The 24,782-nt window shown below is 41.0% G+C and overlaps 1 protein-coding gene across 6 annotated transcripts; it reads right to left on the bottom strand.

Annotated features, from left to right (window-relative positions):
- Positions 1-13,272: 13,272 nt before the first annotated feature.
- LOC147640446 (uncharacterized) lies at positions 13,273-18,458 on the bottom strand. 6 transcript variants are annotated; one of them, XM_086780610.1, is made up of 12 exons: positions 18,245-18,457; positions 17,280-18,099; positions 16,932-17,130; positions 16,711-16,803; positions 16,500-16,628; positions 16,295-16,378; positions 15,015-15,068; positions 14,831-14,908; positions 14,380-14,442; positions 14,088-14,209; positions 13,647-13,714; positions 13,273-13,512 (listed from the first exon to the last, which is right to left on the bottom strand). In XM_086780610.1, exons 2-12 carry the CDS (start codon positions 18,035-18,037, stop codon positions 13,475-13,477), a joined length of 1,686 nt encoding a protein of 561 aa, XP_086636736.1. In that variant the 5' UTR covers positions 18,038-18,099; positions 18,245-18,457; the 3' UTR covers positions 13,273-13,474. The 6 variants fall into 6 exon arrangements, with proteins under 6 accessions (XP_086636736.1, XP_086636758.1, XP_086636767.1 ...); XM_086780632.1 differs by lacking the exon at positions 16,295-16,378; XM_086780602.1 differs by having other exon boundaries at positions 13,510-13,714.
- Positions 18,459-24,782: the final 6,324 nt, after the last annotated feature.

Here is a 24,782-nt window from a genome sequence, read left to right as displayed (position 1 = left end):
ACATTGAAGTCTTTGAACACGTGTGTGATTCTTTGGAAGAGCACAATGAGCTGCATAAGTGTAAAGCCTTAGGCTTAACCTTGAGTGGGAAGGCCGGAGATTGGTATCGAACCTTAAGGGTTGAAGAGCGCACTCACTACCCCACTCTCAAGAGATTGTTCTTGAAAGAATACATATGCGAGGGTGTGCTTTGGGGGGTATCAGTGAGAGACTTTATAAGTCGATTGAAGCATCTAAATTCTCGCTGCACTCCCAATGAACGCTTCAATAACAACCAACTCCTCGATAGATTCATCCGAGGATTGCGCCACGAGGACATTTACAATGGCCTAGTCATTAGAGGTCTTACAACGTGGGAAGCAGTCACTGCCAATGCAATCCAGTTAGAAGACAACTTGATGATTGCAGGTAAAAAGGTGTCTTCGGAAACAAAATCCTTTAGTTCACAAGTATCTGGGCACGAGCCAATGACGGTGAAACCTATTGCCAAGGAGCCCAAAATATCTGAAATGTCTGTTTGACCGACCTTACGACCGACCTTACTAAGGCTCTCCAAGAATACTTTAGGGGTAATCGAGCTCCTCAGAATAGCCATATGTACCCAAGGAGAGAGCAACAATGGTGTTCGGTGTACTTAGGACCACATAGCACGAGTGAATGTCCCACATTCACAGAGTCAAATTCAATGGGAATTGCAATGCATGTGGTAAGTATGGCCATCAATCTAAAGATTGCCTAGTACTTAAGCGAATGTTGGCAAACCAGGCACCACTAGCTTGGTCGAATACACCTCAAGTACCCACGCTAATGCCTGCACAACCTGTCGAGCAACCGTCACAGCACATAGTTCCAAGGAATCCGAATGTAGTCCAGTCTGTGCCATTACCACCGCCAGTGCTAGGACCATAACCTCCACATCCCCAAGGATTACCCCTGTAAACCAGATGGGTTGTGAGTCACATAGTGCATGTGGGGATTATGAAGAGGAGATAGACCCCACTGCTCCATACGGGATTGATACGTTTGAAATGACTCCCCAGTACTACATGGAGGATCATTTCGGGCAAGTTAAGCCTGTATATCAAGCGGCTGCTCTCGCCACAAGAGGGCAAAACCTTAATACCTTGGCGAGGAGACCACCTCTTCAATGCTACGAGTGTGGTGGACCGCATCGTGTAGCAGAGTGCCCTAATAGGCTACAGAAGATCGCTACTCATATGCAACCAAATCAAGGGAGCACATCGGGAATGCCGGTACTTACATGTAATCGTTATGGCATAGATCATTTGATCGCTCAATGTCCACATAATCCTAATGCACCCAAGATTACGCCATTGAATTTGGTTGGGGTCACCAACCAAGTACGAGGAACCACACCTGTTGTACCCGCGAATGTAGTTACACGATCAATGCTTCAAAATCAAAACTACATTCTTGAAGAGAGGGATACTGTATCAATCGCTCAGGCAAAGAAAAAGAAAACACGACGAAAGAGATCGCTTAATGCCACGAGCTCCAAGCCTAGTTCAAAGACTAACATAGGGACAGGAGACGACCCCGTGTATATGAATGATCCTGAAGATGATTCCGATTCAATAGAAACCATGGGGACCAAAGCCACTACCTTAAGGGAGGAACCCACTCGGGAGCTCAATGAAGGAGAATCAAGCGAGTACATAAATAAGGGAAAACAGAAGGAAACTTCCTCGGTCCCACAACCAAGTCAGTTAATGCCATCTCGACCACCCAAACTGACTGAGACTCCCCAAGACAAGCCACGTGGGCCAAAAACCCTTAAGAAAAAGATTGGTACTTACCCAAACCCAGTTGAGGAGATTGAACAAGTGCAACACTTAAGGGGTTTGGTGGAAGAAACACAAAGAGAACTGGAGCCAAACCCGAGAAAAATCAAAATTCCAGACACCGTGTTTCCTACGCAAGTTCAGCCTCACCGGAACCATAAACCGTTAGCTATACCTAGTATCATTCGGGAAGAAAGTGAGGATAGGACATCCGGAAGTGGGCAAACACCCTTCTTGCTAGAAAGAATGTTTAGTGAGGGAATGCCTGACCCCATTGAAGAGAAAGTGATTCCATCTTCACCAATCCCTAATCAAGGGGCGATGTCTCGAAAAGTACCATTGAATGTGTCTAAGCTAATGGATTTCATGTCCTCTGAGATCAGAACCACGATCATATCCAAATTATACGGAGATCCTGAGCTATTCTTAGCTCTTCGGGCATTTCTCAATGGAGAACTAAAGGCGGGGTTACCACAATTTGCAAATATGGATAGACCCGACACGCTTCAAGATGAGGAGGAACATTGGGATCTACAACCCAACCTGTCAAGTGGGTTTTCTACTATTTGTAGGGTACTTAGTATTTTGGATTGTTTTATCCAAAGGGGGGTGAGTCACAGCTGCATGCTTTTAGTGATTCAGATTGGGCTGGATGTTATGACACACGAGTGTCCACTAGTGGGTTTTGCTTTCACCTTGGTGACTCATGTATATCATGGCTCAACAAGAAGCAGCCTACAGTGGCCAATTCTAGCTGTGAAGCTGAGTACAAGGCAGCTTTTATAGCTACAGTTGAGTGTGTGTGGCTCAGACGTCTTATGGCTAATTTGGGTGTTGGACAGTCGTCTAGCACTACGATTTTCACTGACACAGCCAGAGCGCATTAGTAGTGTGCGAGGAACCCAGTGTTTCATGCTTGCACTAAGCACATTGAGGTGCATTACCACTTTATTAGGGAAAGACTCTCTGCAGCAAAGATCATCTTGGTCTACACATGACAACATGGTAGATTTATTCACAAATGTCTCTTCCTCATGAACAGTTTGAAACATTTCGTAAAGCTTTGGGCTTACTTCCTTTTCAAGATTGATCGGCCATACCCTGTACATGTTCACATTATCACTCCAGGGGCGATTTGTAGCATTATATTGTAGTGATGTGTGTGAACACACTTAGGACCGCCGGGCACTTTTTTCCTCATCACTAGGAGGTTTTTTCCCCGGTGCGTATGTACACCCTCTTATCTACTCATTTTGGGGTGTGTACTTATCTTTTGTATCTGGCACACATTTGTTCATTCTAATCTAGATGGTTTGTGTGCTCTCAAGTTTCTCTATCTTGTGTGTGTGCATTGTTGCAACCCTAATCCTAATTCCAACATTGACCACGATTCCCTTGAGGATTTTATTGGTGGATTTTGCTTGCCCATTTGCTTGCGCGACGGGTAGAAGACCGATCACTTCTTATGTATTATCATATGTTGCTCTCTTAACCTTGATCACTTCATTGAGGAAGTGGCTCCCTTGGTCGCTGACTATCTCTATTGGGCATCCGGATAGTTTCATGAAGGAACTTTGGTGCTACTGACGATGCCTTACAAAATCTGGCAACATTCTTGGGCGGCTATGTAGCTTTACAATAACTGCGACCTTGGCCGGGGATCTACTACTAGCCCTTATGGAGATACTGTAAGAGGGATCCACTTTGTACAACGAAGGCGCACTTGGTTGGATTAAGGCTCAGTCTGGCTTTCTTGCACTTCTCTAAGCACATCGTGAGGTGTGTTATGTGGTCTCCTTTCTTTCCGAACACACTGAAATCATTTCTTACCGAACACACTGAAATCATCCACAAAGACCCTCATGAAGGTGGTTAAATATTCATAGAATATTTCCTGAACCATCCTTTGGAATGTGGTTGAAGCATTCTTCAGCCCCCAAAAGTCATTACATTGGAGGCAAAATCCCCCCATTCTGTCACGAAGGCTGTTTTTTCCTTTATCCTTATGGGCCATTCATACTACCTGGTTGTTGTACCCATTGAACCCATCCAAGAAGGAATATGTCTCATGCCCAGCTACCGCGTCCAGTAGGGAATCTATGAATGGTAGTGAGAATGGATCCAATATGGTGGAAGCATTCATCTTATGGTAGTCAATGCAGACCCTCAGCTTCCCATTCTTCTTCGGGATGATGATTATTGGTGAAAGCCATTCCGCCCTATCCACAAGATGGATGAATCCTGCTCTCAGCAGTTTATCAATCTCCTCCTTTACCTATTTGGCGTAGTTGGGGTTCATTCTATATTTTCTCTTCGTGATAGGAATTGCATCCTCTTTTAGGTTGATCTTGTGTTGGTAGAAGCTAGGATCAATCCCCTTCATGGTGGAGTAGTTCCAAATGAACACATCTTTGTAGGATTTCAACGATTCTAAGAGTCTTCCTCTGAATTCCTGATTCAGTTTGGCATTGACTCTGACTGTTTTGGGCTCTTGGTCATTCCCCAGGTTCACTTATTCGAATTCATCTTCCTGGACTCTGATGTTCCACTTCTTGAGCTGGGCTTCCTCCTGCTTGAGAGCCATCATAGCCTTTTCCTGGTCAACCTACAGCTCTGCCACACTGACCTGAGTGTCTTCCTCATCTTCTTGAGCTGGGCTTCCTCATCTTCTTGAGCTGGGCTTCCTCCTGCTTGAGAGCCATCATAGCCTTTTCCTGCTCAACCTACAGCTCTGCCACACTGACCTGAGTGTCTTCCTCATCTTCTTTTGCATTTTCTCCATTTAGTAGCACTTCAGGGTGAGCCACCATGACTTATTGATTGTATCTCTGTACAATCCTTTCTATATCCATCTCAAATAGTGATAGCAGATCTAGATTTTCTTTCATGATCTTCTCTTCTTTGTTGCCTTCTAACCCTACCAGGTAATTTAGACCTTCTACATGCAGGCGGTTGGCTAGCCAGATTCAATTGTCTTCTCTTGCAACCGAGATGCAGACCTTCTTTTTCCCCCTTCGGATTGTGATCTTGTTCGTATTCCATTCTTGATCCTTCCACTTTTAAGACAGTCTTCCTAACAGCACGGGATATACACCCACTATCTCAATCATTTTGAGGACTATGAACAAAGCAAACATGCATCCTGCCACTTCTATTTTTTTCTCCCCTCACTATTCCAATTGGTCGGACTCTTCTCTGGTCAGCCATGTGGATCTGGAACGTAGCTGGCTGCATATCCGTGATACCTAGCTTTTTGGTCGGTTATCTGATATTATGCAGCTGGTTGCATATCCGTGATACCTAGCTTTTTCGCCGGCTATCTGATATTATGTTCACTCCTGATCCTCCATCCAAAATGACCCTCGCCACTATCTGCCCTTTGATCTTAATGGTCACTTCCAAAATGGACGTGATAGTCTTGAACTGCTTCCACATTCTTGCATTCTATTGGATTTTTTAGTTCCTGCAAAGACATTTGCGCTAGTTTGTCATTTGGTACTATGGCCTGAAGAAGCTTTTGCCTGTAATTGGGAACTAGGTTCAGCATTTGGTCCAGTGTGATGTTCAGTTTCATCTTGCTGAGATTCTCCCACATGTCATATTCCTTCACAGAGTTATTTATTTTCTCCTTGTCAGTGGGCCTACCTTGGCCTCTATACATTCTTCATTCTTCCTCCTTTGCTTCCCTTTTCTTTTCCTGACTTTCCCTTGTCAGTTTTCCTATTCGGATTCCTTCCAGACTTCCTTCCATTTCCTTCCTTGCAACACTTCCGCTTGCTCTGGGCTGTAATTGACTAGTTGGCACTTCAACATCCTTTCTTCGGTTACTCTACCATTGCACACCACTTCTTTCTTGCTGCAATTTCTTCCCTTTTCTCTTGACCAGGTTTGTCTTGTTCAACTTCTCCTCGGAATGCTCTCCTAGGAGCGGGCTTTCCTACATTGTCCGTACTATTCCTTGTGCACTCTACACCAACTTGGTGATTTTCTCATCTCTGTTGCCCTACCCACGGTTCTGGCTTCCCTTTCTGTTCCGACTCGAAACTCTTGCACGCCAACGTCTTAAACAAGTCCTTGTGATCTTGTCAACCATCACCTCTGGTGGCTTTTCTTGTTCTTTACATGCTCCATGGTCCACTTTTACTGTCTTTACAGCTGCAATTGTTCCTACTGCTGGGTTCGCCTCCCTTTTCGGCCTTGCCTCTTGCAGTTCTTGCTAATGGCATTTTGTCTATGCCCTAGACCATTATAGTAGTTCCTACTGATGGTGCTAAAATATGGGGCAGTCATTTTGTCTATTTTAGCGCCATTAATAGTTCCTGTTGATGGTGCTAAAATATGGGGCAGTCATTTTGTATATGCCCTAGACCATTATAGTAGAAGCAATCTCCCTCTGGCCTAAATCTTCCTCCTTCTCTTCCATACAGTTTGTTGATTTGAGGTCCTGTGGTGGCGACCTGGTTGACAACAAGGGCTTGCTGTTGCTACCTTTCCATCACTCTCGGATTTCTAATCCAAGTATTGTAGAAACACGTCTCCGCGGTGTGATTATTTCTTCGACAGATAGTGCATATCTACTGTGTGTTCTTGAACTGGCACTCCTCCTTTCGTGTGACCTTGATTGTTACACCTTGTGCACCAGACGTCCAGTTTGAGTCTAGATCCTGCGTGTCCTCCAGCAATCTTGGCTAGGGTGGCCTTTAGTTCTTCTTGAACATTTACTACATGCTTCTTGCCTTTCTTTTTGCGGGGTTTTTGCTCTTCGTCAGCATCCGACTCCTAGCTGGACTCTGATTCTGAGGTGTCTTCTCCGGAATCCAATTGGAAAGTTTCGTTCTCCTTCTTCTTCCTTTTTTCCTTCTTCTTCTTGGGGTCTTTGCTTGTTTGCTTCAGGATCCCCTCAGCTCTGGTTTCACCTACTGCCGTGATCACTTGTTCGAAGGTGAGGGCATCCAAATCAATGAGGCCACTACTGTCTCAAGCTTTTCCCTCATCCCTCTCCTCCCGAAACATTGGCTCAGTGTGGCTGGAGCAGGTCTATTGGGCTGATCTAGGCGCTTGGAATTCAGCTGCATAGTCTTCTGTTGGCCTCTTCTTCTGAGTTAGCCTTGGTAGCTTTTCTAGTACTTTTATTATGGACTTGTCTTTCCCGAATCTTTCCAAGAAGGCTTTCTTCAAATATTCAAATGTCTGAAAGTTCTCCATACCATATTTTGCATACCAACTGTGGCCTTGCCACCCAAAGTTGTCACGAAATACTCGGTCTTTTGTGGCAACAAAGCTCTAGTGGCTAGGAATGTGGTTTCGAATGAGATGTGGGCATTTGGATCCTCCTCAATCTTGCCCTTGAACTTAGGGTACTTGAGAGACATCCTTCCCATAGTTGCGTCTTCTTCTAAAGATTCATGCCTCATGTTTTGTAGCTCCTGGTAATAATCACCTTCTTGATTTTGAACTGCTCACTCAACTCTCATGTCTTCCTATTCAGTAATGTTCCTCTCTTTTGGGCACAAGTAGACCCGACATGATTCTTGACCAAGTCTACTCTAACCCCTATATCCCCTTATCCAACTAGTTCCCCTTTTCCTTTCCAACTACACATGTACTACCCGTTCTTCAAGAAGCTGTTACAAGTGTGTTACAAAACAAGAAGGCTTGGTTTGTTGCACAATGGTCAATCCAAGCGGCGATCTGGGTGGCGGCCAAACGGGCTGATTGGCTACCAACACACACAATGCAAGTTGTGTGATTAGCAAGTAGTCTGATTAAACCAGTTATACACTATATATAGTTCAAGAAGCACTACAAATTCTCACTTTCCCTATACAAACTTTTTACCCCCATGTAAAGTTTTTTTGTGCCATCCTTTCGTGTACTCTTTTGACTTTTTAGCTATCAAGATCTATTTTTTAGGCCACAAACTTTTTGCTTTCACGATACAAACTTTTATTTTTCCCATGCAAACTTTTCTTTTTCTCTATGCAAATATTCTATTATTATTTTCTTTTTTCTATCACCAGAGCTACTTTTTACTTTCCTAATGCAAATGGACATTGAGAGAGTGTGTGATTTTGCCTATAATTTATACACCAGACCACATCTTCCTATGAGTAAAGGAGGAGGATAATTTTGTGATTTTGTAACCCACTTGGCATTGCTGGGTAATTTGGCTTAATAGATAAGCACTTATATCCTTAGTCGTAGTTTTTATTTTTTGTATCTTTTGTGTTTTGTGGTGGTAGTTCCACTTCTAGATCTAGATTTTCTAAATTCAATGCATAGGGTGCTACTAAGAAGCATTTAGAAAGTCTCTTAGGCTTTGTCTTAAATTTGTCCTTTGATTGTGCTTGTCTTTTTATTTATATATTTATTTTGCTTTGAGTATAACCTTTATGAATGATAGTTACTATAGTCTTTAATTTTGCACACACCAAGCGGGTATGCCATTGTCATGCCCACCTGTTTTTGGTCTAGATGTGCACGATTTCTAGATTGGGCCTGTGAGGCTCTACTCCTTATTAGTTTTGTATTTCTTTGACGTATGTGTGAACACATTCATAATGGTATTTGAGCACTCAAGAAGTTGTGCGTGTGGGGGATCCTATGAGATTTTTGATGTTTGTCTCGATTTCACGTGTGGGGATCCTACGAAAGTTTTGACCAATTTTGTTAACGTACATCCGAGAAAAAAAATGAGTTGAGAAAAAAAAAGCAAAAATAAAGAAAATTTATATAAAATTATGAAAGCTCATTTTTTCAAATAAGTCAATAGGAAGACAAAGGAGAGGGAGAGTACCACGAATGCACATTGCCACGAGCATCCCCTCACATCCAACTTATGCATAATGGATTTTATTGTGCATGCTTTTTTTTCTCAACTTTTAGTTTTTTCTTCCATGTTGAGAAGAAAGCATGCACAATGGTTTTTATTGTGGGTATAAACCTTAGGAAAGAGGCTTATTAGCTTGATCAAGCGTGGGCTAGATTATGAAAGGGGGAAAGGGGAAGGGGTGGTGTGTGTGTGTGTGTGTGTTTTTTTTAGGGGAGCACAACATGGGATGTCACACCTTGAAGACTTAATTAAGGCTCTAAAGGTTTCCGATAAGGCCTGGAAGGCGTAACCAAGTGGTTGATCAAAGCAGGCAGCATTGGATTAAGCACTTAAAGCAAGCACTGGATTAAGGCATGGAAGGCTTAACCAAGCGGTTGTTCAAAGTAAGCATTGGATTAAGCACTCATTAGCACATCACTTAAGCACAAGTTCAAGCCTAATGAATCATGCTAATTAAACCAGCTAATTAAGCTAAATTAATTGCTTGATTCGCCACCCAAAAAATTTTAATTAATGGACTATTTTGTACTAAATATTCCTCCAAATTAATGGCCATATTAGTGATTGATTAACACTCAAAGTTAAAGCCCCATTATATGATCAAAGTTAGGTCTGGAGCTAAAGCAATCATTAAACTTGAATTTAGCCCCATTAAAAGAGCTCTTGTGATATTAAAGCTTTGATTTGCACTTGTAATTTAGCCCCATTAAAAGAGATCTTGTGATATTAAAGCTTTGATTTACACTTGTATTAACTACCCAATTTAAGGCAATCCTAAGGCAAAATCAAGGCCCAATTTCATGCTCAATTAAGGCTGAATTTTCTTGCAAATTTCGCTCGAATTAAGCTTGATTTTTGTATAATTTAGGCGCAAGAAAACATGCATAATCAAGACACGCCTAGTAATCCAATTGATGCATTTGAATTGATCCTTGATTGGCCCCATTAAGCCCTCAATTTTTGGTCCATTCCCCCACTCAATTAGCCCCTTTATTGATTCCTAGTCTCTATCCTAATTAAGATCTAGTGTTAAATCAATCAAATCGAAATTAAAATTCCCAACTAATCAAACAAGTTAAATCAAATTCCTCAATCTCCTATTACTTATATGAAATCACTTAATCTCCTATTTAGCAATTCTTGATCAATAAAAATTTAATAATTAGTGAAAGTTACAAATCAAACCAAATTAAATCCTAGTCTACCAAACGCGATGGGAAAAGCAAATATTCAACACTAATCCTATAGAACTTTTAAACAAATGAAAGCTAATTAGCACAAAATCCTATTAAATTAAATCCTACAAATCCTGCAAACACATGCAAATAATAACAACAAATATAAGGGTGCGTCTATGGAACAAGCACGGGTAAGCGAGAAAATCACGTTGTGCAAATCAAGATAATTCTTTAGCGGTTAAGATTTCACAACATTTAAAAAAATACAGATCGTGACCAAAAAAAAAAGAATTTTTTGTACATAAAAAGAAAAAGGAATCTGGGATGCAAAAAGCACAAAATGAGTTTTTGCCTTTTTACATGTATGTTATAACCATTTTTTTACCACATTCTAATATATGATTATAATAATATTGAAAAAAACCACCTTAGGAAGAATTCAAATAAAATCTTTTGATTACATACTTAGATAGAGCACAAAACAATGAGCCTTTTTGTTTTTTATAACTTGTGAAATGTAGCTATGGTTTGCAAGTTATGGCCATTTTTTAACCACTATATATGAAGCTCAAAGTGTACTTAAAACTAGTGGCATTTTTGTTTTTTTATAATTTATATATGAAATGTAGCTATGGTTTGCAAGTTATGGCCATGAAATTGGGGCATATACAACTTCATTTTTTTAGTACACTTTAAAAACATGCTTCGTGTAGTGGTGGAAAAATGGGCATAACTTACAAACCATAACTTCATTGAGGAGTTGTAAAAAGAAATAAAATGCTGAGTCTTTTATACTCTCTTAAAATTCAAGATGAAAAGTATTTTAAAATTATTTGTAAAGTATTTTTCTTGTTTAAATGTTATTTTAAACCATGTGGTGATAGAAAAAATGGTTATAACTTGTGAAGTGTAGTTTGATGAGATGTAATAGAGAGCTCCATCTTATGTCCTTAATTTATGTCAAAAGTGTCACGAGTAGAGAAAAATGTTTGGCTACTAGTGCTCCCTTTCATTAGCTTCTTGTTCATCTGCCGCCTTTTGTGAAAGAGAACCATGGTGAAAGACGTTATCTTCTTGCCTCCGTCTAGGCATAGAGAGGTGTTCCTTCACGCCCATAGCCATGGAGCACTCCAAGTGTGACAACAGAGTGACGACACGATGGGTAAGCTAGCACACCCACGTCACATTTCAAGTTTGGTAAGACACAACGACACTTGATTTGGTAAGGCTAAAATAATCTCTTGACTTAAACATATTTAACACCATCGATGGGACTAGCCTACAACTTATAGCGCTATTCTTTCGTCCCTTCCAAGCTATTGGGATCACTCAATATTACGCAATGTTAACTAGGTCGTCACACTCCGAAAGCATTAGGAAAATTTTGCACTTAAAAAAGGACCCTATAAAAGTATTAAAAAAAGAATGGTCCAACCAATGAGGAAGCTAGGATTAAAGATCAATGTAACATGGATCTTTTAAAATTTCATGCCACCAACTCTTACAAGGTAAAGTTCTTCAAATAAAATATTGAGAGGTTTACCACCTTGTGTTCTTGACAACAAGGTGATTTAACTGTAGTTTCAAAAAAAATCACCTTCCTACTCTTTGTTTCTCCCCTTTTCTCGTTTTCTCTTTTTCCATCCAGGTAGCATATAGCTCTAATCTTTTATTATAACGTGTTGATATTCATATCATTATTTGAATAGTTTTTTAGATTCCCAGTTTCTGATAATGCATGTTATGTCGTAAGCTTAAGCTTTCTATTTATAAATTTTGGTGCTCAAAGATTTTCTAGAGTTTTGATACTCACAAGTTTTCTCTGAAGTAGATAATTACTCTATAGATTTTTAATTCAATTGAAGCTTTAGATTTAGAGATGAAGAAAGCTACATATTTTTAATTCAATTGAGACTTTAGATTTAGAGGTTAACCTTTCTTCATTCTTTTTGGAGTAGGTAACAAACAATCTTTTAATTTTTCTTGAAGTTTACGCTCTAGTTTTGAAAAGGCTCTAGGTCTACAGTTTACTTTTTCTTCAGTGATCAACCATGATACTTATCTTTATGTAATTCTTGCTAAGGATTTAAAGATTTGCTTTATCTATTAACATCTTCTTTAAAGAGCTGTAAAGCCACACATTTTGCATCATGCATGTTCTTTGAGAAAATCTTATTTTCAATATAACGTCCATTGTATGCATGTCTGTTTGAAGATGGAAAACAAGCTTTAAATTGTCTTCCTTTTTACACATGCAAATGCTAGAAAGACAGATTATAAGATTTTGTACATAGTGTTAAGGTCTAAAACAAAAGAGATGATGAGAAAAGAAAGATTAAAATACACATAATAGCAAGTTTGAATGGGTGTTATTAATGCATCTAATAGCGAGGGTTTCTTAAGTCAAAATATAAGACAAAGAGGATTGGACAAAGCATATAAAAGGTAGAATAAGAGAATTTACTAGTAGAAATGTTGATGATAAAACAATGAATATCTAAATCCAACATGTGTGTATATGCACAAAGAAATCTCCCTACACCTTACCAAATTAAATTACAAAGCACAAGCCTAAAGATAAGAATATGACTGTCTAATTAATTAGCATTGTTTTTATGTTTGGATTTTAGAGATAAAAATATGATATGCCTGATATATCTTTCAACATTATATCCATCAACAGTTGAAGATTGGCAAGATGTGAAGTGCTCAAATGGAAAGCTTCTTTTTATTGCTTCCAAGTGAGCCATTAGCACTCCTTGGGCTACAACAAGAAACCTTTCATGGAAAGACCGCACAAAAGGAGAGCTGAAGGATATCCAATACACTCCAAATAACCACTAGTCTAACCATCTTCACCACCACTACCACAAATCACAACAACTAATTTGCTAATGACTGAGGAGGCACAAATGGGTGGACAAGAAGGGGGAAGACACATATCAGTACTGCAGTGTTACCACTACAAAGGGCCACACAGGGTGTAAGTGTGTGCCCAAACAAGCTCACCTGGATAGCTATGGATGCTGTGTCTTACAAAGAGCTGGTGTACTTGACGCCTCTTTTGAGAGAAACTCTCATAAGAGCACTTACCTGCAGATTCCGCATCTCTCAAAGCCGCAGAAAAAAGAGTTATCATCATAGATGCAAGGAGTTCGAGATCAAGACTTGAACCAATATGATGGAATGTGCATCTCTCCCATCACTAAAAGCATTTGGGAAGCCCAAACAGTGCAAGATCAGTGCAGATCAATTGGGACATTGATGAAATAAATTTGAAGCTGTCAAAGTGAGATGTTTCACCACTGGTGGATGTGGCCCACACAAGAGGCTCGTGGGCAGACAGTAGAGCTTTGCAGTTATAGTCTGATGAGGAGGTCAAAGTAATAAGCCTCAAAAAAAAAAACCATGGGAAAGTAGGAATGTGGATGCTCAAGTACTCCAAGATACAAGCAATGTATCAAAGGTGCAAGTAAAGTGAATTCACAACTTCCTCAATTGATCCAACTCACTGCATTTTCATCTAGCCATTATTATCTCAGCTATGAAAATGTACAAATCCTTGAATGGATACACATACAATTTGTGGCTGCGTAGATCTTAAGGTCATTGGCACTGGAGATAAATAATCCACATGAGAAGAAAAAACAATATTAAGTTCATTACTGCTCCTGGTGGCCAAGACCTAGAACTCGTGTGCCTGCAATGATGCTATGAACATTAAGAGATGAATGTTGTACAGCATATGCCTATCTACTGAATGTGTACAACTGATTTTTCCAAAAGATGACCCTCAGTTATTAGAAAGAGGAATGTCCAAATCCATTCTTTGACCTGTAGCGGCGAGCTTGCGCAATGCACATCCCTCCACTTGTCGGGTTCTCTCTCTCGAAATACCATACCTACAACAAGCACCCCCCCCCCCAAAAAAAAAAAAGAGCACAATAAATCAGCATTAGAAGGGTTTACCATCTGTTGCAATTGTCACTCAGTACATGCACCTGGTTATGAGGCCACACAAAAACTCACTGCACATGCATGTAGATGTATGTGTGAGCAACACTAATGAGGTTACATGAGTGCTAATAAGTGGCTCAATTGTGTAGGACACTTTCTAGTGATTAAGTATCAGGAAATTACTATATGATGAGCTAGTGTAAAATGACATTGAAGTTAGAAAACACACGTGTTCCTTTTTCTTGCAAGATGTTATTGTGATGTAGGGGCTGACCAGAGTTAAAGCAACTAATAATTAGAGATTGGTAGTCACAGCACCTGTGGCTGATTTTCTCCAAAGACACGCCCCGCCCATCTGCGCGATCGAGGCCATAGTGCAACCTTACAATCTCTCGCTCTCGCTTATTTAAAATTTTTGCTAGCAAGGCATCCACATCATCCTGAGAGAGAGACCAACAAATCAGTTTCATCTAGCAACAAATAGTCAAGCCAAATGAGATGGCCTTGCTTAGGCAAACTTTCCTGACAGTGTGCTAATCATTCTCACTTTCACGAGCATGAAAACGCAGGCATGCAAATGATACTGTAACACTTCAAATTTGAGACTTACCCTCATGGACATCTTGTCGACAGAAATCCAAGGGTCACTTTCAGGACGCAGATCCGCAACATACTATCACAATTCAGCCACAAAATAAGAGAAGAAAGTAGCTAGAAGGCACCAAAGAATTTAGATATGACCTCTCTCTCTCTCTCTCTCTCTCTCTCTCTCTGTACCCATCAGGCTCCCAGTCAAGAAATCCCGAGTTCGTCCCATCCCCGCACTTCAGTGCCATCATTGGATCATATATGGTCCACTGGCTTGGCCATGACATTCAAAATACTCCTCCTCCTCTGTCTCACATCAAGAGATCCCAAGTTCTCGCACTTTCGTGCCGTCATGGATCATATGTGGCCCACTGACTTGGTGATGACATTAAAAATACTGGTCCCCCTCCTCCTCCTTATCCTCTCTCTCTCTCTCTCTCTCTCTCTCTCTCTCTCTCTCTCTCTGACCTTACATTATGCAAGGACTCCTCTTCAGGGTTGAAGTGCCCCCATCTTTTCGCCTTGTCCAGGGATACCATCTTTTTCGTAGCCTGCAGGAAATCAACTATTGCTTACTTTTGAGAAAAGGTTAGAAAAGAAGAAATAGGGGCAACCCAATACACATGGGAAGGTAAGACTTCAAGACATTCAAAATACCTTCAGTGCAACTGTGACCATTTCGTCTGGCAAGTTTACAGCTTGAGAAAGACTCTGCACAACAATACTCCCACTTCATTTATGAAACAAGCTAAGACATGTCCCCCATAGTTGAAAGTGTGCTACATTAACAAAACACACGCCTGCAATGTCTTGAAGAAGTCACCACCATGCTGATGTAAACTATGCCACAAAGCACATAGTCAAAAAATTCATAATAACACTAACTGTGATGCAAATTAAAAAAACATGGCCTCAGAGAAGCTTAATCCCATAAGATAATCGAGAACTGCAGGGTGTAGATGGCACGTTGGACTAGTGAATGATCATGGGCAGGCCATTCCAATTAGGAAAGATGCACGCTGGTTGCAACCAGCGAATAGATTGACCGTTCCCTTTAGTCATGGCTCCTAGGGAGTGGTCTCTAACACCAACAGCCTCCTACAGATTTCTCTGACAACTCAGCAGCATGTGATTTTCTTTTAATCCTGATGTGAACCCTCAAGAAAACCCAGAGGCACAATGCCTTGGCCATTCAGAGCCCTACAGGAAAATATCTTTCTTTTAAGCTGACTTAATCCATATGTTCTTGTTCTTGGCACATGCAACCCTTCTGCCATCTGGAACCCAACACATTTCCCTTATCCGTAGCCATCTATACTTTTTAAAGCAGTCCTTAACATGACAAGGGGGTGTCACAAGGACTTCAAAAGATCCAAAAGCCCCCATAGAATCATTTCAGAAAATGTCTTCAAGGCTCACACCTTGCCATGCATTGAGAAGCTCAAGTCATCCCAGTGTAAATTGAGGTCACTGGCAGGTTGAGGTCTGCATCGAGTGTTTTATGGGACAGCTAATTAGTCCGAAGCACTTTAGGTAGAAAACAAGTGGGCCAGACCAGAACAGCAGGACACCAGGCATACATAGGAGAGCTGGCATGGAAGTCTGGTGGCATCAAGTGCAAGAAAAGAGGTGGTAGGCAATCAGCTTAGCATATCTGGAAGGCAGCTGCAGTCATTAGAGTCAACAAAAGCCCAGTCATTTTTAAAGCTTTTTGGACTACCATATTACATGCCCTTTACGGTGCCTAGTACACAGTCAAGGAGGGTCCTCTTGGCTTTTAGAATAGCAGAGGATGATAGGAAGAGATGCTTACAAACTTTACTCTTAGCATGTCTCCAATGCAGGTGCCTCCTAGGCATCTGCCAAATGAGCTCCCTAAGTTTGAAGATCGGATTCTTAATTATAGGGTGTTTCATGGGATCGAACACGAAGTTTACCTTTGACTGGATGGGAGTCATGTGAGTTGCATGCAGGTAGACATGACGGATGAGCACTGACACATTCCAGTTATGGTTTGATGTCTGATTCACCCATCTCAATACAGCATTCATGTGAATGTTACAACCATATGATACCCTTCGCACTTGCCTATTTCAAAACCCACTTTCCTCCTGATAGATTGAAGCTGCCAAATGAACTTACCTTCACAGAGACAGTTACCCCCTCCATCCTTAATGTGGCTGCAGCCCTGTTGATAACACCCAACCTTTCATGCATATGTGCAGGTAATCTGACAGTTCTAGAGTGATCTGCAAGAGCCCGAGTTATGCCCTGCAGAATTGAAGATGGGTCAAGATAGAAGTGAGAGTAGACTTCAGTAGCTTTATCCCAACACACCACATGGCCAGCATACCTGCCGAATCCACCAATGCACATAAGTTGATAGCTTGAAGCCTTTCTTATGGTTGAACTTTTTCAGCCCTCGAAGAAGCCCCAGAGCACCTTCCTAACATCATCAGGCAACATCAACTTTAAGTATGTTCACAAGGTCTTCACATATTCTGGTATCCTTCCATAGGGGTATGCGGGGTGTGAGATGCAAAGTGTGGCATGGAATACTGGGTAAGCATGTACCTGTATAAGATCAGGCAAGCTAACTCCAAGGCTGGTATACTTATTTGCAACTGAGAATACAAGCCGCAAATTAGAAACAAACATTTGATCTCGTGCTCGATCTGCCTCCAAGATCTTGGACTGCACTTGTGAGAAGGAGAGGTTTACACTTGAAGCCCACACTTCATCAGAGGGTTCATACCCAAGGACCTTTGTGAGCCTGCATCCCACCTCAATTGTCAAATTCAAACTGAGAGCATGCCAAATACTGTAGAAGGAAACTGTAAATGAGGCTTGCCCTCCTGAAAGAGACCCAGCATTCCTTCAAAAAAACTAGTAAAGAATGAGTAAAGACAGTGATTGGCTTACTTTCTTCTTGCTGCTTTGAGATTCTGACCCACTTTCATCTTCTTGGAAAGTATGACTTCCTCTTCTTTAGTTAATAGCTCTCTCCTCCCTCTGAGTCCCAAAGTTGTGACCGTCGCAAGGGCCTCATCAATCCAAAGATGTTTCCCCTTTCTTGCATTGGATGCTGGGGTAGGAGCTGCAGATGAGCTACTATCTTTAGCATGAGAAACCATGTTCTGTTTCCGGGCACCCAAGCGGCGTTGCCGGGCAGAGGGCCGCCCAGATCTGACAATACCGCTTGCCTCTTCAACCTCTGATACTCTGTGCTCTGGCTCAGATGTCAAAGCCCATTGGGTCTCAAGCAATGACCTTTGCAGCTCTGTAAGCAATTCTTCAATCTCAGACCAGGATTGCATGGACAAAGCAATCTGTGGCTCTCTCTCAAGCACAACATAGCCCTTGTGTAAAGAAGTGTGGAAAGCCAAGGCAGCCAGGTGCTCTTTCAAAGCGTTCGGTGGAGTCGAGCCTCCACATGATGATGAAGATAATGATGGTAGTGATGATGATGACAATGATGGTGGTGGTGATGCTGTTGATGGTATTGATGATGATGGTGACCCATTACTGCCTTTCTTCACAAAAGGCCTTTTCTGAATTAAGCACACTATTCTGTCATAATAAACTGTGTGAGAGACTCTTTCCTGGCCTAGCAACTTGTCTTGTGGATCCGAACTGAAGAGGGAGGAACCAAACAGCTGCTGGGCAGTGGCAAACACCATTGGCTGAGCTTTTTTTGCACAGCACTTCTAATGGAAAAACCCAGGTGCCCAGTTTCTCAAATCTAAAAACACCATTAATGAGTTTAATCAGTGAATGAGCTTACTGAGCTCAGCTTAACTCCTTCTCTGCACAATTGAATAGGAGTTACGCCCACCTGCTCTGCAACAACCAGTCTTGTAAGAAATGCAATAACAGGCCTGACTTACCAGCGGTGCTAAGGACCCATCAACCCTGAAATCAAGAATTCGTTGCAGGCTGAGAGGCAGAGTAGAATGCGATTAACTAAGATTTCCCATAGAGAGTGGTGTCTGGCTAAATGATACACCACAGCATCAAATGGAATTTTGCAGTGCGACGGTTCGAGCGTGCGTGTGTGTGTAACACTCCCCAAAGGCAATTGGATGAAGGGCCCCCCCTTTGGCCTCCTCATTGGCCACCCTTGATATCTAATCTCTATCTCGCAAGAAAAAGTGTTCTTTAGCCACGTTTCACACGAAAGATACACACATCGCCTCCTCTCCCCCTTTTTGTCTTTGTAATCTCCAGGAGCAAATGATCTCTATTGGATCTGGAAGAGTAGAGTTTGTAATCTCCAAGGATCAAATGATCTATTGGATCTATGGGACGGTAAAGGGACAAAGGGATACACACATAGCTTAACGGGACACCGGACAAAGGGACAAGGTACCAGTAAGTAGGTGGGTTCCAAAACCCTCCCATCCCTACCCCAGTAGTAGGACACATTTTTCAAGAATAATTTGGGCATATTCCTATTGTGTCAATATCTGATATGCTGATAAGGGGCATCATACTAGTTTCCAAATGCAAGCCTTCTGGCTTAGTCCTGCCCTTTGATCCCTAAAGTGCATGTTTATCTGCTTAGAAAATTATTTTAAATACTTATAATTTTTCTCATGACTTGGGCTATCTTGTGATACCTAACGATGTGAAAAAAACATAGATTCACTAGGTTCCAAAAGAAATTTTTAGTAAAAGTTATGGTGCCACAGTACTGGCCCTTTTACCCTAGACAATGTTCATCCAATCTTCTTTTGTTGATTAGGCTGCTACCACTAGTTGTTTGTTGAAATTGCAATCTTGGTAAGCCAGTGTTGGGCATCTGATGGGCAGGCAAGGGAGGTGGGAAAAATAGTAGTTGCCATGTCATTTCTTTACTCGAAAGATTTTCATGTTGCTGGTTGTGTAACAAAGTGATGACTCTACTCTTGCTTTGTTACTTGCCCACTGTACGAGCTAAGTTGTATGTGCATATGATAAATATGTATACACTCTCTCAATTCCCCCTCTCCCCTCCTCCTCTACACCAACCACTTTGCTCACATATTAGGGAAACTTCACAAATGTGCATGTGTCTAGACCCTTCAAGAAGTGGGCCACCTCCATGTATATTTGAACATGGAGGTTCTATTAGGTGGCTCTTTGAAATACAAGGGTGACTCAATGGGTAGGTAGGGCATCCATGTCATGCATCTTCTAGCTTTATTTTGCATGCACCTACTAGAATTGAAGTTTCTTCTAACCAGTTTAGCTCTCCCATAGGGAAAGCTAAAAAATACCTTCCAAATGGAAGTGTTCATTCTCAAAGGAAGTTTAAGCTCTCTTATATTTAAAAATACCCTCCATATGAAAAGTGTTCATTCTCAAAGGAAGTTTAAGCTCTCTTATATTTAAAAATACCCTCCATATGAAAAGTGTTCATTCTCAAAGGGAGTTTGAGCTCCCATTTCTTTTTAGACCTGAACAACCACACCCATACAGTGCCATAAAATGTCATCCAATTTCACTTTCCAAACTTTGTTAAGGTATACATCTATCCCTACAAGATCTAGTCGGAGACAAGAGATTGAATAAACAAGTGGTTTGATCTATGGGATAGCCCCATTCTTGGATGGAGAGATAGCCAACAAGTGAGAGTGATGCTCAACATGTAGAGTTAGCATCCTAAGAAGGATGTGTCTTCGATGTGGCCATTGAAAGGATCTAGTCGGAGCCAAGAGATTGAATAAACAAGTGGTTTGATCTATGGGATGGCCCCATTCTTGGATGGAGAGATAGCCAACAAGTGAGAGTGATATTCAACATATAGAGTTAGTATCGTGTGAGAAAGGATCTATCTTCGCTATGGCCATTGAAAGGGTTGAACACAAACACCTCTAGGAAGGACAACACTTGTACAAAGACTGGTCCTAGCTTGATGGAGTGTCCCTAAATCATGTGCAGACCAAGTCTTAAAATTTCTACATGTCCACCATCAATGCATGAATGGCACGTGTAAAGGATCAATGTGTTAATATCCCTTTCGATATGCTTGTGTGGTATACAGAATGCGTTGATCAATCACGAGGTTCCCCATGGTAGACTACCCAAAATCTATGGAGATCCATAAGGAATGGGATCCTCCACTTTGGTATCTCTTCTGTGATTTTCTATAAATGGATGTTTTCAGCTATGTAACCTTCTCTTGTAGTAGATTGAGGGGATCCTTCCACTTCACCTACAACCTCTTTGTGGTTTTGTTGGCAATCATGGTTTCTACCATATCATAAGCCATGTATGAATCAGGTACACTATAGTGTTAACTATGCCTCTATATGGCTAGATCCCATGTGTTGGTGAGTGAACCACCCTAGAAGTTCACCACCAATAGTCTGCCAACTTAGTAGTAAAAAGAAGCCATCATGAGTAGGAGTTCTCCTTGTAATTGTCTTGTGCTAATGTGTAATACCCGAATTTGGAGTAGAAGAGTATGGAGATGTATAAAAGAGCAGAGATATGAGATGGAAATGTGTAGAAGTAGTCATGAGTGAAGGAAATCAAGGTGGGAAGAGATTTGAGCCATTCATAATATGAGAAATCACTGCATTGCTTCATTACCAAATGTGAATGCTACATGGGCTTATATAGCCTTTGGATCCAATCCTGGATGACATCTCACTGATGATGTAGATGAGCTAGATGCTTCTCCTAAAGATGCTCCACGACTCCTTTGATGTAGGGATGCCCCTTGACATGTGGATGGACATGTGGAGTGATGCTACACACTTTGATTTTAGCTTAGGCTAACATTTTATCCTATGCACATTTGATTTATGGCTAAGGGACAAGTTGGGCTTATGTTTCTAACACCCCCCTTAAGCCAAACTTGGCATTCTAGTAAAAGTTTTGAGCCTAACAACACCCCCCCTTGATACATTAGAGTCTCAACCATACAATAACAAGGTTTGAGTATTCTTTACAAACAACAAGGGAAAGAAAACAACTAAGGCTTTTTGACCATACAAAAGTGGACAATGACAACCTTTTTACAAAGCATAGGAATCATCATCATCTCCAAGTCCAACAAACCCGGAGACTTCTACAAAGTGATTTTCTTTAACAGTGTTAATGTTCTCTTTCTTCTTGTCCTTGAGATAGCACCTTTGTGATGGATGATTTGTCTTTCCACAGTGCACACAAGGGTTGTTGGTGAAGCAATCCTTTGTTTGGTGATTAGTCCTCCCACAGGTTGCACATTTCTTCTTGTTTTGATGGTGGAGATGGCATTGAACTTATTTGGACACTTAGAATTAAAAGCCATAATAGATGTGGATGTCATAGATAGGGAGGTCTTACCCCACTGAGAAGATAGACTCGGGTAGTGTCTGAGAAGATAGACTCGGGCAGTGTCTATAATCCTGATTGTCGATCCTAAATTCTAATTGTCAGTGATCTAGATCGCCCTGCCAATATTAAAATCATTGATCCGATTCTCAAATCGGCTACCCAATTTTAGATCATTCAAGAACCAAAAATCGTCTACTATTTTGGATCGTTTGATTTTTAGATCGCCACTAGTTTGGGATCGTTCAATATTCAGATTGTCTATGATCCAGATTTCTATGATCCAAATTGTTGGTATGAGATATAGATCATCAACTCAAAAATCTCAGATTTGGACCGGAGATCCAATTGGATTTCAAAAAGTAAAGAAAATATAAAAATTCATATTTGCATTATTTATATACATCTTACACACTTTTATTCATTTACTCGTAAGTTTACCGTTTCACTATAAAAAAACCTTAGAAAATACAAAAAACAACTCTAAAAATCATAAAATATTCATAAATAAAACCTCAACAAACGATTTTGGCAATGTACCAAGTGCTTATACATTTGTGATCAGGTAGAATCATTGGTTAATCTTATTCTAATGTGACCTTTGAATAAGTGACTTCGTCTCACGTGCTGACATTAGGGAGTGGTACTGGACCACATGTAGAGCTGACCTCCCTTATTACGTGAGACATGAGTTTGGAAGCAAACCAATAGTCCATAACGATAGAGGAGACTAGATGTCAATATTGTGGGGTATAAACCCTATAGAGCTTCCACACAAGTGAGAATGGAGCCTAGTAAGTGCCAGGTATTAATAGGTGAATCATCAAGAAGGGCTGAAAGGGCTCAATTAGCTTGCTAAACTAGAGAGATATGAGCTATCAGAGGAATGTAGGTAGTCGAATGTAGAGGAACGAGCACTCAAATAACTAATGAAACCTATGTGCTACATCACTATAGTTATCAGGAGACTCTAAACGTTCTAATCTACATTGACCTTAATGGGGTGCTCTTGGAGCGATTGGTCACTTTCGGCATTGCTAGGTTGTGAATCAGAGATCCTAGACATTCCAAAAGTCATTGTCGCTTCGTGTAATGGACACAAATTCTATGTAGATCCGGATGGAAATATGAATATCCCCACGCTATAATACACAACAATGACCATAAAGAAGAAGTAAAGACTATAAGACTTTGCTTATACTTCAAGACAAGTGTAAAAAAGTATAGCCACACTTGTTCTGTTGGATGTAGGAGCAGGGAGGAACTTAATGAGACTTGGATCTCATTAGGTTGCGCCTATATAGGCATTAGTGCAAACTTTTTCAAGATTGTACAATGAATGTTAAGGTTATGCAAAGCTTAATTTCCACATAAACTCTTATAGCATGGAAGGTAGTTTCTTTATCATGATTGCAGGAACTACGCCAGAAGAAATCATCCTTGAAAGAGGATGGATTGTGAAACATGATTGCAACATTGACTAGAGGGCAAGGACATCGGCGGCCCATCAACAAATTTGAGAAACAAACCATGAATATTTTGCTCACGGAATGAGAACCAGGAGAAATCACCTCGAAGATCCAGAAACTACTACCTTGTTACAAACAGGTCCAATCAAGTAGGTAAGTTAAATCATTTGTGAGCTTCAAGCCTTGCGTGCGAAACAACCCTTTCCAACCTTATCTAGAGCAAAGGCCCACAGGCCAAAAGCCAAACCTAAGGAGGTGAAGCCCAAGCCACTACAGTAGGAGAAATCGAAAAAACACTCCAATCCATGCTGCATCCACTTCACAACTAATCCCCAAAGGTAAACTTTGGTAGGTATGGATACCAAAAGTCTTACTCATCCCAAAAATTGTACCTTGTTCTTCTCTGAAAACCAAGGCCAAAAAACCAAAGTAGGTATGCATCGCAAAAGCCAGTATACAAAGCCTACAATGAACAGCATGTGACAACTTGGTATGGATCCCAAAGATAAGGATAAAATGCAAACTGAAGAATGATTTAGCCAGACAAGGTTGAATAGCTATAGAAGGCTCCTTAAAAGCCCAAGGATACTACCAAGGATGAAGATTAATATGGGTGCCAAAGATGAAGCCAGCTCTCAAAGTTTACGACTAATAATTCATGGGAACTAAAGTATATCGAAGATCATCATCGTGCTCAAAAGGAATACATAAGGTTGGATACTTACAGAAGGCTCTTTAAAAGCCCAAGGATACTACAAAGGACAAAGATTAATATGGGTGCCAAAGATGAAGTCGGGAAAGTTTCCACACTTGGCAAACTCAATGAAAATTTAGTCTCATGAGAGCGAGCCTCTGGCATCATACCATGGGCCAAGCTTACATCCGCTACTATGATCCCCCCATCTAGAGAATATATGTGGAGGGTTGATGTTGATGAGTTTTGCAAATGGTTGACTTGTGTGGGTATGCATGCGAAGGTTTTGGTGAGTTCGATTCTTGTTGGGGAATGGCAGAGGTTTTGTTGGTGAAGAGGGCGGAGCTTGGGAGGCTAGGTATGAAGTTGGAAAGGCAGGCTCTCTTCTTTTGCACTACGAACTTTGGCACACTCTCACTCCTTTCTTTCAACCTTTGCACCTAAATGCTTGGGAAGAACATGCACTGGTTTGTCATACTTGCAAGACTTTCTTTCATTCCACATCTCCAATTGGGCATTCACCAAGAAGTCACAAAGCAAGGGTGGCCCTGGCACAACCCAAGTGCAGTGTATTTTCCCTCATCTAAGATGATGATGCCAGCCTTGGTTTTGGGAAACAGTCAATTTGAGGCTTTATGGTCATTTTCATTACTCCAAGGTCAGTCTCCAATCCATGCATGTCACCACGCATGTCAATCTCCCAATATTAGATAATGGCATTGTGTTTCATTTTCTTCACATGGCTGACCATCATAATGTTCTTGGTCATTTTCATTACACCAAGTTAGGTCTCCAATACATGCATGTCAAACTCCCAATATTACAGATAATGGTATTGTGTTTCATCTTCTTCATGTGGCTCACCATCATAATGTTCTTGGTACTAATAGTAGTGAGGAAGATGTTAGGAGTCATACTGCCAACATGTATGACAACGGCAAAAACCCTTACCGACATCAA

The sequence above is a fragment of the Cibotium barometz genome, chromosome 3 (genome assembly GCF_041138505.1).
Source record: "Cibotium barometz isolate CiBa-2024 chromosome 3, ASM4113850v1, whole genome shotgun sequence".
NCBI classification, from domain to species: Eukaryota; Viridiplantae; Streptophyta; class Polypodiopsida; order Cyatheales; family Cibotiaceae; genus Cibotium; species Cibotium barometz.
The sequence above is the reverse complement of the archived record's forward strand: the minus strand, read 5'-3'. Positions and strand labels throughout refer to the sequence as shown.

Coding starts and splice junctions, on each gene's coding strand:
- LOC147640446 (XM_086780602.1), bottom strand. CDS start 18,037: ATGGTGTTTGCCACTGCCCAGCAGCTGTTTGGTTCCTCCCTCTTCAGT. Junction 14,909..15,014: donor TGGTCACAGTTGCACTGAAG/GTATTTTGAATG, acceptor GATTTCCTGCAG/GCTACGAAAAAGATGGTATC. Junction 14,443..14,830: donor AAGAGGAGTCCTTGCATAAT/GTAAGGTCAGAG, acceptor GAATTGTGATAG/TATGTTGCGGATCTGCGTCC.